The 13,345-nt window shown below is 37.0% G+C and overlaps 2 protein-coding genes across 3 annotated transcripts in view; one reads left to right on the top strand and one right to left on the bottom strand.

The window, feature by feature from the left end:
* The window catches only part of LOC137253747 (dynein regulatory complex protein 11), a 30,118-nt gene extending 25,773 nt beyond the window's left edge, over nt 1–4,345 (top strand). Inside the window, exons 6-7 of the mRNA XM_067791178.1 lie at nt 3,355–3,525; nt 3,586–4,345. Coding sequence (XP_067647279.1) covers nt 3,355–3,525; nt 3,586–3,751 — 337 coding nt within the window. The 3' untranslated portion in view covers nt 3,752–4,345. The remainder of the gene's footprint in view (nt 1–3,354; nt 3,526–3,585) is intronic.
* The window catches only part of LOC137253737 (U6 snRNA phosphodiesterase 1), a 39,215-nt gene that overhangs the window by 16,952 nt on the left and 8,918 nt on the right, over nt 1–13,345 (bottom strand). Inside the window, exons 4-5 of one of the 2 annotated variants that reach the window (XM_067791163.1) lie at nt 5,964–6,126; nt 5,646–5,900 (exon numbers count right to left, since the gene is read on the bottom strand). In XM_067791163.1, coding sequence (XP_067647264.1) covers nt 5,715–5,900; nt 5,964–6,126 — 349 coding nt within the window. In that variant the 3' untranslated portion in view covers nt 5,646–5,714. Of the gene's footprint in view, nt 1–5,645; nt 5,901–5,963; nt 6,127–13,345 lie in introns of those variants that run through there. The other variant, XM_067791171.1, reaches the window with a different exon arrangement.

Here is a 13,345-nt window from a genome sequence, read left to right as displayed (position 1 = left end):
TGATTTTCGTTCGCCGAGAGAGGACTTTACTTTTCAATTGCCTACCTAGTCCAAAGTAGCATTTATTGGCAAGATTGATTCTTCGCTGGATTTCAGTGCTCATGTTGTTGCTAGTGTTGATGCTGGTTCCCAAATAAACGAAGTCGTTTACTATTTCGAAATTATGGCTGCCAACAGTAGCGTGGTTGCCAAGGCGCGTATGCGCTGACTCTTTGCTCGATGACAGCAGGTACTTCGTTTTGTCCTCATTCACCATCAAACCCATCTTTACCGCTTCTTTTCCAGTTTGGAGTAAGCAGAACTAACAGCGCGGGTGTTTAGGCCGATGATTTCAATGTCATCAGCATATGCCAGTAATTGCACGCTTTTATAGTATATTGTTCTAGTGCGGTTAAGTTCTGCAGCTAGTATAATTTTCTCCAGCATCAAATTAAAGAAATCGCACGATAGAGGGCCACCCTGTCTGAAACCTCGTTTAGTCTCGAACGGCTCGGAGAGGTCCTTCCCAATTCTGACTGAGCTGATGGTGTTACTCAACGTCATTTTGCACAGCCGTATAAGTTTTGCGGGGAAACCAAAATATATTGCGTCCCGATAATATATTTTTGGGATCAGGCAGGGACTATTCCCAGGATATTTTGAAATTATTGCTGGACTGCTCGGAGATAATTTCGGGATCTTTTCAAGAACTGAGGATAATTTAGGGATTGGTGTATGTACTATCTCAAGTAGAGTTGGTCAATGCTATCGATAGTTTGTGATAGTTTTGAATAGTTTTTATTTTACGGTAACTCGGCTGGATCACTTGTCTGCGGTACCTAAGGAACTTCATTAGGAACAAAAATTATATTCGGTAGACTGATGTTACACTAAGCGTTGTTTTAAGGGTTTCCGTAAGCAATTAAAGCGAACGGACGAAGTCAAAACCGGTTAGAACACTACTGTCAGAAAAACGAGGGATACTTCAAGCCAGAGAACAGTCTACGCCTATTAGTAAAAATTCTCAGGGAGACCGATGAAATCGGACAATTTATAAAGCACCAGTATTATCCGTCGGTTTATCGACAAACTTAAATAAAGCTGATATCTCTGACGTCAGTGGTTGCTAAGTAATCATAATGCTCCTTTTTTTCTCAAACACAAACCAATAGTCAATCAGAAACTCATTGCACCATGCCTATGTCACTGCTACAGCAACAGCAACAACCATGCCTATGTAGCTGTGGATGCAAGGCCGAAACGAAATAAAGCAACGAACCACACAGAAAATTTAATAAATCAACAACAAAAACAACAAAATCAAATCTAGTCAAAAATTTTGTTTTGCCCAAATAAACAAAAAAGAAACCATGGAAAACTAGTGCCGGACTATCGATAGTTTGCCAACACTTATTTAAAGATCATTTTGGGAAAGTTTTGGGGAACATTTCAAGATTATTCCGGGACTATTTCGGGATTATGAAGGAGCTATTTTCAAACCGTCATGAGATAATTTTGAGAGCGACTATCTCGAGATTATTTCGGGACTATTTTGGAATCATTTGGAAAAGTTATCGCGCTGTTTTTATTATCAAATTATTATCGGCATGTTATTGGATTTTTATCGACATGTTATAGGCTTGTTATCGATAACAGTTATTATCGAAAAGTTATCGATGAATTATTTAAGATTTACCGATTTGTTATCGAAAAAATGTCGATTTGTTATCTAAAGTGCAGAGTTTTCGTGTATTTACCTTACATCACCTTAACTGGAGTTTAAACCCCTGCCTAACAGACATCTCATCCATAATAAATCGGTAATATGAACCCGATAAGAAATCGAGATTGAACGAAAATCTACCCAATATACATCAATTTTTCCAGGCTTCGGCCTTAGTGCCCAAAGATAAGCGGTAGTGGACTGGTAAACTAGTTCATATATCGATGTTGGAAGGAAAGATTGGTGGATGGCTTCTGTTAGAAACTATATGTAAGCCACAAGCCCAAGTCGTCCAATCACTGCAGATTCGAATGCGATGGATAAGATGCTATCCAATGCTACTACCGTTGGAGAATTTGGTCTGACACACAGAACTTTTGGATCCTGGAACTGTTTAGGATTATGATGTGTCACTGCTGCGATGTGCAATAGGTTAGTCACTTCAAGCTTGACTGTCATCCCAGTGGAGAAGGGACTTAGTATATTTCCGCAGTAAAGCATTCCTGTCGTAAGATACAACTAAAATACTGTAGCGAATTTTGGGAAATTCCACTTATTCCAAACCTTCTGCTAACGTCCGAATCGCTAAACTGTTGAATAAATCACTCCAATGTTCAGTATTGCAATATGGTCTTTATTTAGTCTACTTGAGAGTAGTAAAATTATACTTAAATGTCACGTACTTCACAACAGCGTGTTTAAATCAAACTGATTAGTCATTCCTCAGCTTGCGCTGCTTTTATACTCTCTGTTGCCTTGTCCGCATATTTCTCCAAAGGTCTAGACGTTTCACTTTCTGGAATATTCTGCGTGGTTACCAGCTATATACATGTGTATTTGTAGTTTATGCGTTTCTCATAGTCATATGCGTGTGTATGTGTGAGCAACTACCTCGGCTGATGACCTCAAGTGTGTGCGTGAAATATCTCTTCGTTGCCTTCTATATATGTGTGTAAATGATGATTGATGTGTTCATGTACACATTTGTGGCTCGCTTTAATGTTTTTGCTGTTGCGTGATTATTTACTAACAGCCTAGTGATGCTAAAATTCGCCATAATACATAGACTTGAAAGTTCGAAGAGCCAAAAAATCGTTCACGTATCAGTCGGGGTAGTACTTGGAGGAGAAACCACCAGATTCAAAAACGGCAAAGGAATGCTCACATCCCTAACACACCTAGATACTTTGACGAAGTATTTTTGTGGTCACAGCAACAAAAATATTATGCGAAGTTTTACCAGAACTGACCTAACTGTCTACGAGGGTTGCTTAACCCTTATATACTACCGGCGGAAGAAAACCTTCCTTCGTCGCGTTTCCATCTTATCATTATCAGTATCCCAATTCTTGTCTATATCCATTTCCCTATTTCTATCCCATCCCTATCCGTACCTTCCCATCCATATACGTATCCCTATCCTTAGCCCAACCCCTACCTAAACCAATATTTCTATACATCAGTCACATCCCATCAATGAATGAACTGCATAGCACCATTACAGCATGAAAATCCTACTTCCAAGAGCTGTGCATTTGTAAGTATGCCGACATGTACCTGATTTGTTTTAAATTATTAAGAAAAAGAAATTCAGCGCTCTCCCAAATTCTGCACTACTTACACGTACTTTTGTGCGCTCGAATGATTTTCAGCGAATACACTGGTGGCTTATCTACACTAGATTATAGTGTTATGGCAAAAATTTCTGATGGTTATACAATTGGCTCTATTGATTCCTGTTTAAAGGAGGTTTTAACATGTAAACGTAAACTACAATTGCGTACTCAGCCACTCACGCATGTAGAGCTTATAAATGCATTAAGGTAAATCCTTCTTTTCTAATATATAACTTAAATTTAGAATAAGTTTTCTTTATTTTTTAGCTCACGTGACCCAGTATATCGTGAGGAAGAAGAGGCTTTTGAATCTTGGTGGTCTAAAACGCCGCTCGGTAGACGCTACGAACGTGCGCTTGAGATGGAAGAGGAAGCGCGCGTAGAAGAGGAGGAGAAAAATGCGAAGCAAAGTGGCAATGGTAAAAAGAAGTAAAAGGGAGTTCGAAAACCATTTTTAAAAAAGTTTTAACTTATATTAGCAGAATGGCCAATATAAAATGGTATCTTATAACTTTAAACGAGCAATTTTTGTATATTTGTATAGCCGAACGATCTCGGGAACGGCTCAACCGATTTAAATGAAATTTCGCACAGAGATAATGTATCACCTTCAAAGACTTTCTACCTAGGTGTTGCCACTCAGAATGTTTCACAAGGTTGCCACTTATTCGAAATTTAAAAAAATTCATGGGATATGCGGATATATGTATCAAACGAAAGGTATTTCTCTCCACATTACAATAGGGACATTTCTGAGTAGGGTTGCCAATTAAGGTTGCCACCTATTCGAAATTAAAAAAAATATTCATGGGATATGCGGATATATGTATCAAACGAAAGGTATTTCACTCCGCATTACAATAGGGACATTTTTGAGTAGGGTTGCCAATTAAGGTTGCCACCTATTCGAAATTAAAAAAAAATGCATGAGATATGCCGATATGGGTATCACACTAAAGGTATTTCACTCCGCATTTTTGAGTACGGTTGCCATTTAGGGTTGCCACCCATTCGAAATTAAAAAACAATTGCATGAGATATGCCGATATGGGTATCAAACTAAAGATATTTTACTTCGCATTACAATAGGGACATTTTTGAGTAGGGTTGCCAATAAGGGCTGCCACCTATTCGAAATTTAAAAAAAAATTGCATTAGATATACCGACATGGGTATCAAACGAAAGGTATTTCACTCCGCATTACAATAGGGACATTTTTGAGTAGGGTTGCCACCTATCCGAAATTAAAAAAAAATTGCATGAGATATGCCGATATGGGTATCAAACGAAAGGTATTTCACTCCGCACTACAATAGGGGAATTTTTGAGTAGGGTTGCCACCTATTCGAAATTTTAAAAAATTGCATGATATATGCCGATATGGGTATCAAACGAAAGGTATTTCACTCCGCATTACAATAGGGACATTTTTAAATAGGGTTGCCATTAAGGGTTGGGGTAGTTAGACGAAATAGTACTCTACTTACTCATATTCTATTAAAGCTTTAAAGGAGAATATTAAAGTTTAAAATCTTCGTAAAAAAATCTTACACATGATTCGACTTAATTTTCTTAATTTTACACACGCTAATAAATTTGAAATTCAATATGAAAGCACCGTGGCAAAATATATTTAAAGGCATATTTTTGGCAAATATGAAATGAATAATTGCAATTGCTCACAGATTACTATTAGAGGGATTTCACACCATAGCAAAAGGATATCTCACCACAGTAATTTGCTACCGTTGAACACTAGGCATATGTTCAATTTGAAAACGACATCTAACCATTTAACTACTTATCAACAGATGGCGCTTAGGGAAGTAAGTTGACATTTAATTAAAAGAACTGATAGTTGTCATTCGTGAAATTTAAAAGTTTTTGGAATGTAATAAAATTGTGAGATTTTCATAGTGTATAACTAAAAAATGTTTGAAATTAATAATTCGGTTCATGAAGATACCCGACCTAAATAACTTATTTTTCGATTTCACTAATTGTCATAACAATCCCTTATACTATAGGCTGGAATTACCCATTTCAAGTTTTTCATTCCAGTTCATTTTGCGGTTAGTCTTTGATATGTTTTTGAAATCTATTTTTAAGGACATCTAATATTGGTAAGTAAAAATATATAATATATGTACATATAAAAAATAGAGTTTGATTAATGATGACATGTAGAACAAAGTATGTTATGCCGCATACTCGAATATTGCCGAGCAAAGGTCGGTCGCCCATGTACTATGTCGTTATTTCATCAACAACACACGACAGCTAAGTGGCATACTATACTATTTAAAAAATATGGTATTATATTCGAGTTAACGTTTTCTTTTTTTCTGTGAACAGCTTGTTTATTAAGATAATTATATAAGAGAATTTTTAACTTTCATTTGAGTTTAAAAGTGAAATCCTTATTACCACTTTTACAATTGATTTCTTGAATTAATAAACTAAATGTTTCACTTTCACCTAAAGCTATATTTATGGATGACTTTAACATTGTAAAGTGCTCATTAAGGAAAGCAACTTTATCACCAAGGCACCATAGAAAACTAATATGAAATGATGGATCCTGTAAAAAGATTGTCCCTGCAATGTTTAATACTTTTTGTAAGTTTTAATAAATGCCCCTTACCTCATAGAATCGTTGTAATTTATAATCGGTCATTATTCCATTCACTTTGCTCATAAGCTGATGAATTTTGTCGAAGTGCATTTCATCAACCTTGAATGCAATAAATGTTCGTGTCCGTTCTTCGTTTGTATAAATGTGCAGATTGCGAAAACTGATGGAAAATCTGTTTAAATATAAAAATTAATGAAAGTATTTGTAAGGAAAGTGTACAATATTATACATATCGCACACTAACTACAAAAGAGTCACAACTTGAAAAATGTAAATGTTCAGGAAGAAGAAACACGGTTTATGTGAAAACGTCTGTAATGTTATACTGAAATCCAGTTTTACAAAGGAGACCTTCATTATAAAATGAATTGACGAAATTTTGTTGTAACTATTTGTTTACGCACAAAATATATAGCAATTTCGAATTTTGACTATTTGACTGAAATATTTTTATATGATTTAATCGGGGATTGCCCGTATTGCTTTTTTTTAAATGTATGAAAACATTTATTTGAAGCAATTTTTGAATTTTTAATAATTTGGGAAAAATTTAAACAACATGACATCAGGATGGACAAGGCGACAGCTGTTTCGATTATACCTTGTAAATCTCTTCAAAGCCTTTTCTCCCGGGAGTGGGACTCGAACCCGCACTCCTACGATAGTTGAAATGGTTACAAACGTATTCAGCTACGTCATGCCTTAGTTGTTGTAAAGTTTTTCCCAATTGCCTTCTTTTGCATATTTTAATCTTTTACACATTGCATACTTCGTATGCAATTATGTGTTAAAGCTATGCTTGTTGGTACGGCGGTTTTCAAAGAAACTTTGGTATTGTTGCTGTTTTTGTTCTATTTATAGAACTGCAACGAATTAACCAATTTTGACTGTTTGTATGATTTAATCGGGGATTGTCCATATTGGTTTTTTTTTAAATGTATGAAAACATTTATTTGAAGCAATTTTTTAATTTTATAATTTATTTAATAAATTGGGAAAAACTTTACAACAACTAAACACTTAATTCACCAGCGTAACCTTGCTTACTCACGATGGAAAAGATACAAAACCCTGGAGGCTCACAACTGCTTCAAAACAGCTAGGATCGCTGCAAACAAAGCCATTAGGTCAGCTAAGCAGAAATTTTATAATAACAAGTTTAGTGCTGCTTTGAGTTCGAAGGAAACCTGGAAGTCGATTAAACATATTGGTATCGGAAAATCCAAATGTGATATTTCTGTCCTCCCTGATGTAGACATTAATGAGATAAATATAAATTTTGTAAATCTGCCAATCTCAACTGGCAATATATGTGCTGATAATTATTGTATTCGCGCTAATGTTGATTTTGGTCCTCTTGAGTTTGCTAGTGTCGATCATTGTGATGTCGTTCAAGCCATTCTTTCAGTAAAGTCTAATGCTATGGGGTTCGATGGTATATGTCCGAAATTTTTAAAAATAATTCTTCCTAAAATCCTTCCTCACTTAACCTACTTGGTTAACTCTGTGCTGACGTCCTGTGTATTTCCCAAATGTTGGAAAGTTGCTAAGGTAATCCCAATCCCCAAGCAAAACAAGGAGTATAGGCCTATAGCTATTCTGCCTTTCCTTTCCAAGGTCGTCGAACGAATTTTGCACTGCCAGATAAATACTTATGTGCAGAATAATAACCTTCTCACAGATTCCCAGTCTGGATTCAGGCCAAATCGTAGCTGTAAAACGGCGCTCCTATCGGTGATAGAGGATATTCGAGAACAAGTTGACAAAATTTTACTGCTTTCCTGACTCTTCTCGACCATTCAAAAGCGTTTGACTCGGTCGACCACACCGTTCTCTGCAAGAAGCTGGACAACCTATTTAATTTCTCCAACTGTGCAACAGCCCTAATCAGATCGTATTTGGCCGACCGAACTGAGGCAGTAAGTGTTGGTGGCAGAAAGTCTGACTTCGTCAGTGTTTTAAGAGGGGTCCCACAAGGCTCAATCCTTGGTCCCCTGTTATTTGTTTTGTATATAAACGATTTGCCTGGTGTTCTCAAGTATTGTAATATTCACATTTATGCTGACGACGTACAATTGTATATGTGCTGTCCTATTGATCGTACCAGTTCATGTATTAATAACTTAAATTACGATTTATGTCAAATTGGTACGTGGGCTTCTATGAACGGCTTATGTCTTAACCCTAAGAAGTCGAAATGTATAGTCATTCATAGGTCACTAGATAAAAGTGGAATGGAAAATTTAATTTTAGACAACACTATTATAGAATACGTTGACACGGCAAAAAATCTAGGTATAGTTTTTAACAAAACCCTGACATGGAAAGATCACCTCTTCCGCACAGTGGGAAAAGTGTATGGGATGCTTCGTACACTCTGGCTTACACAATATTTTACTCCGTTACATATTCGTCTACTAATAGCAAAAGCGTACTTAATACCTACGCTCCTTTATGGTTGTGAGGTTTACTCCAATTGTGACTATGTATGTAATAGGAAACTTAATGTTGTGTATAACAACATTGCTAGATACGTCTATGGGTTGAAAAGACTTGACCACGTCTCTCAACATGCTTACAGGTTGCTAAACATTTCTTTCGATAACCTTATTAAACTTAAAACGCTCACTACGCTACATAAATTAATATATATGAAGGAACCTGACTATCTGTATCGGAGGCTAAATTTTCTCCAGTCGTCTAGATCTGTTCTCCTTACCCACTTCAGACATCGTATGCTAATATCTGATCGCCAGTTCTTCATTAATTCCATACGTCTTTGGAACTCGCTCCCTTCTAGACTTAGGCTTATAAGCAATGCTCTGCTCTTCAATAAAGAATTAACAAGTTTCTATAATAACCTAGACAATTAAAATACTGATTCCTTCTAAGCAAATGTACTCTATCATTCCTTTATTTATCTATTTACTATTTATTAAATATATTATTTGTTGTAACCTTTTCTTAGCCATAGTCATTAGCTTTAAGTTTCAAGATTAGATTGTTCCTATTTTATGCCTTTTACCGACTAGCACTGTAAAATAATTTTTGTCAAATTGTTGTTCTGGGATGAATTGCCTAATAAATACAAATACAAATAAGGCATGACGTAGCTGAATACGTTTGTAACGACTTCAACTATCGTAGTAGTGCGGGTTCGACTCCCACTCCCGGGATAAAAGGCTTTGAAGAGATTTACAAGGTATAATCGAAACAGCTGTCGCCTTGTCTGTCCTGATGTCACGTTGTTTAAATTTTTCCCAAATTAATAAATGAAATATTTTTTTTTTACGTTTGGTACTATATCCAATTATGCCCCTTTAACTGAAAAATTTACTTACTCTTCACGTATAAAAAGACTCAATTTTAATTAATTGTTATGGAATCGCATCTACATTGGAAGCAGTAAGGAAGGCGGTCGGCATGATATGTTGGTGCACAGTGGCTAGTCATTGTCGGCTGGGGCGGGTCCTTGCCAACCTTACTGTTCCTGCGCCATAAACAGAAAAATGTTCCTATCATGCCTATCAAAACTAGCAGCTGTCAAATTCAAAAAACCTGGCAGAAGCGCAGAGACCGACTCAAAACGCTTATAAATTCAAAAGAAAACAACATCCGGCCGAACCGGATGTCACGGACAGACCGTTAACATTCAAAGATTTAAATTCAAATTCAAAAGAAAAGAAACTCAAAAGAAACTAAACGCAACAAAAATTACCGAACCGGACATGACCGGTTACTAACTCTAAAATCAAAATTCAAAAAAAAAAACTGCTGAAAAATAAAATTGCAAAAAAAAGCTGAAAATTAAAATAAATAAAAAAGGAAAGGGCCGAATATACATAGGGGGCGCCGCGGGTGTTGTTGCGACGCCCGGTGCTTGTCCCACCCTCAAAATCCATGGCCACCGACGCACCTAAATTTCGGTGGCCCCTTACCTGGTTCCCTAAGTGCCTTCTAAATGAGAAGAATCATCAGCATTCCCATTTTTTTTTTTTAATTTATTGACAATTCATTATAAATTCCTTATAACCGTTCGATATAATTTCTTAGGTGGTTATTGCCAACCAAGCTGTCCTCATCTAAGAACTTATTTGAAATGTCTACAACCTCTTTGTTTTATTTTAACTTAAATTGCTAATACTGGAGTTACTCCACAGGACGCCAGTCATTTTGTTTTATTCAATGTTAAATAAGAAAATCAATAAAGTCGATACTTAGATTAAACTATTAATATTCGGAACGTATAATGAACGAAATTAATCAAAGCTGTCATGTCTATATTTTAATCTACTAGAACGACGAAGACCACTTTGAGTCACACTATTACCAACAGCTTTATAACTATCAAGAAGACTTGGAAGTCCAGAACATGAAGCTTTAGTTTGAGATTCTTCTTTAGAATCTTCATCATTAATTTCTGTTAAATTTTCATTAATATTTCCCGAAAGTTCAATTTCTTCACATTGAAGGTCTTTACTAGGAAGAATTTGAACAGTAATCTCAACCAGGTTTTTATTAATCAAAGCATTATCATCAATATTTATCTCTTAATAATTGTAAATTAAGCAAAGCTCTAGAATAAATACAATTAGCTTAAATTTTTCTTTCTTTTGCATTATTTAAACTTTCGCATATTTTCATTTCTTTCTCATATGCTCGTATGTATGTACATCTACAACTGTGTTATATAAGGTATAATACAAAAATATGTTACGTATATGCTTAAATGTTTCTATACGTCTTTATTTTATTTGTTTGTGAGTTTTTGTTGAGAACTTTGGATATATTTTCCTTAAATTGTATATAGAAAAAAAAATTTTATTGATTGCAACCTTTTTACATTTAGTTCTTGATAACCCTCCAAACGGGGAAAGGTATTTATACTTAGTTCCTTTCTTTTTTTTTTTTTGAGTGTATGAAATACAAAAAAAAGAACCTTATAGGTATGCTACGACTTGTTACTTAGACCAGGACCGCATGTTAGCAGTAATTTTCGAACCAAACGAAACAAAAAAAAATTTTCGCTTGGTTACACCCAACAAAAAATTGCGCTCTCATGAACGGCCTGCGTATGGTTTGAATCTTGCGTTCGCGCTTTCAAAGTAATTTTGCTAAGGTTTTATAATAAGCGTTTGTAAAAGAAATGTACTGCATATTAAGACTTAAGTGGAGTGTAGTGGTCAGTGACATGGAACGAACTCACCCATTGTTCTAAATGTTGTGGTTACTGTGAGTGGCGTTGCAACAGGCCTAGGTTCGGGGCCCTGTTGTTGTTGCGGTCCGCGTCGTGATGCTGCAGCGGCCTATAGTTGGCGGCCCGGCTGCCGTTGTTAGTAAAGCTGGTGGCTATTGCGCGCGACGATGCGCCGTCGAGTATGGTAGCGTGCGCGCGGATGGTGGCAGCGCGCGATTTCGTTGGCGCTATTGTTGCCGCACTGTAATTACGGCTCTGCTGTTGTTGTTGTAACTGGTGGTTTCTGTAAGTCTGGTGGTGGTGTTGCCAATTGAGTCGTTGTTGGACCATATAGATGGGTTGTGGCTAACATTGCCGCTTCAACGGGCACATGAGCATATAAAGTGTGTGCCACAGGTGGTTGTAACTTTACTGCAACCACATTCATGTACACCTAACCGCTTGCAAATGTTTGAACCAACTTTTCAATTGTAGTGAGACTCCTCGCTGTTTTAATGCGTTCAGCAAAATTCGTATATTTTATACTTAGTAAAAGATGACTGATTGAACATAAATGGAATAAGTTCTGCTTTTTATAGTTAATAGCAGAGAAGTATGTTATAAACGATTTTCAAATGTTGTCTTTTTAGATCACATTTATTTTTCTGCAGATTGATTGATAACGTTGCAGATATCTTTCTCGTAACTTCTGCAATATTGTTACTTCATTTGCACTTTCCTGGTGTACAACTAGTTTTCTTTGTTTTTTTATAGTTGAACGGAGTGCCTTTTCCTAAAGACTTAGCTGGAAAAATATGTTGGAACCACTTGTTCTGTATGAGTTTGCCGTTTTTCATAGACGACACGCAATTCCAACGATGAGACCCACGTACGCACACGTTTTGGAGTTTAGTCAAAGCCTTCACAACTCATTAGACTTTTAGGTTATGGTTGCTGATATCAATTTCGTAGTACAATTAATCGTCACTTCAACTTGCTTCAAATTTTGTTGGCTTGTACTGAAATGCCAAGTCCACACGAGTATCTATTACACACTTATTGCTGTATTCTCATTTTTTTTTTTTTTTTTTTTTTTTGGCCTTTCCGGACGCGTGCCATCCACTTAATTGAAATTTTCTTCCTTTTCGTGTCGTCTGCAGAAAACGTGGTAGTTAAAAAAAAAAGGGATCTTTTTTCCTTAGTGATCGCCGGTCTGTCATTTCCTTCTTGTTTTCGATAATTTTCATCGCAACCTTCGCCACATCGCTAGGTGTGTTCCCGTGAACACGCTCCCAAGTGGATCGCAGCCATATGCCGTAGCAGCAGACCGTAACAAACCTGCTTCGCTTTGGAGACCTGACGATGAAGCGAACAGGAAACCGGGTCAGCTGTGGGAAGCTACTGCCAGGGAACTTCGACGACAAGCAACGTGGGGCACGACTCACCCCTGAGATAAGAGTCTCAAAGTCCTACTACGAGCTAGCCGGGCAACATAGGTCCATCAAAAAAAAATTTAGTCAAATTTGGGAATTAATTTCGTTTCCTAGTTTTAAAAGGGCTTTGCGGCAAGTAGACATTTGTTATGGAGAACTCGTCAAAACTCCGAAAGGTTTTAGTGGTTATCGCCCCCACAAAAGGCAAGACAAAAAAAAAGTATAGACATTTTGATGGGGAGAACTCGTCCAAACTCCGAAAGGCTAGTCCGGCTTAAGCGTGGACTGCCAGGGTGTTCACGGTCCTCGGTGAGTCGCGTGTGAACATCCTATGAGGTCAGTGCTCGGGGAGGATACTGGGCGAGATGTCCCCGACCGCCAAAACGCCCAGACAAAAGTCCAATTGGTGGGTATACAAAAAAAAATCAAATTGTAGTTCGGTAGGGAAACGTTTTCCGGTTCATTGCGGACGAATGTCCGAAGCGTGGAAGCGACCTATTAATTTCCCGTTTAGGTCCTCGAGATCATACAACGCATTGCCTACTTTTCGAAGCACGCGACACTTCAGGTATTTCGGTAAGAATTTGGCGTTAATGCCCTGTTTGAAGTTACTTAAGGCAAAGTTTCTTCTGAAAACTTCCTGACCTTCCTTGTAGTTGACTTGCCTAGAGCGCTTGTTATAGGTGATTGCTCCCCTATCCTTGGCCTGATCTAAATTTCTACGGATCTGCTCACGAATATTGGTCAACTTGTCAGCTCGGCTTTCTACCGTAACCTGGTCT

The sequence above is a fragment of the Eurosta solidaginis genome, chromosome 1, assembly GCF_040869045.1.
Source record: "Eurosta solidaginis isolate ZX-2024a chromosome 1, ASM4086904v1, whole genome shotgun sequence".
NCBI classification, from domain to species: Eukaryota; Metazoa; Arthropoda; class Insecta; order Diptera; family Tephritidae; genus Eurosta; species Eurosta solidaginis.
This window is presented reverse-complemented; position numbering and strand designations above follow the sequence as displayed.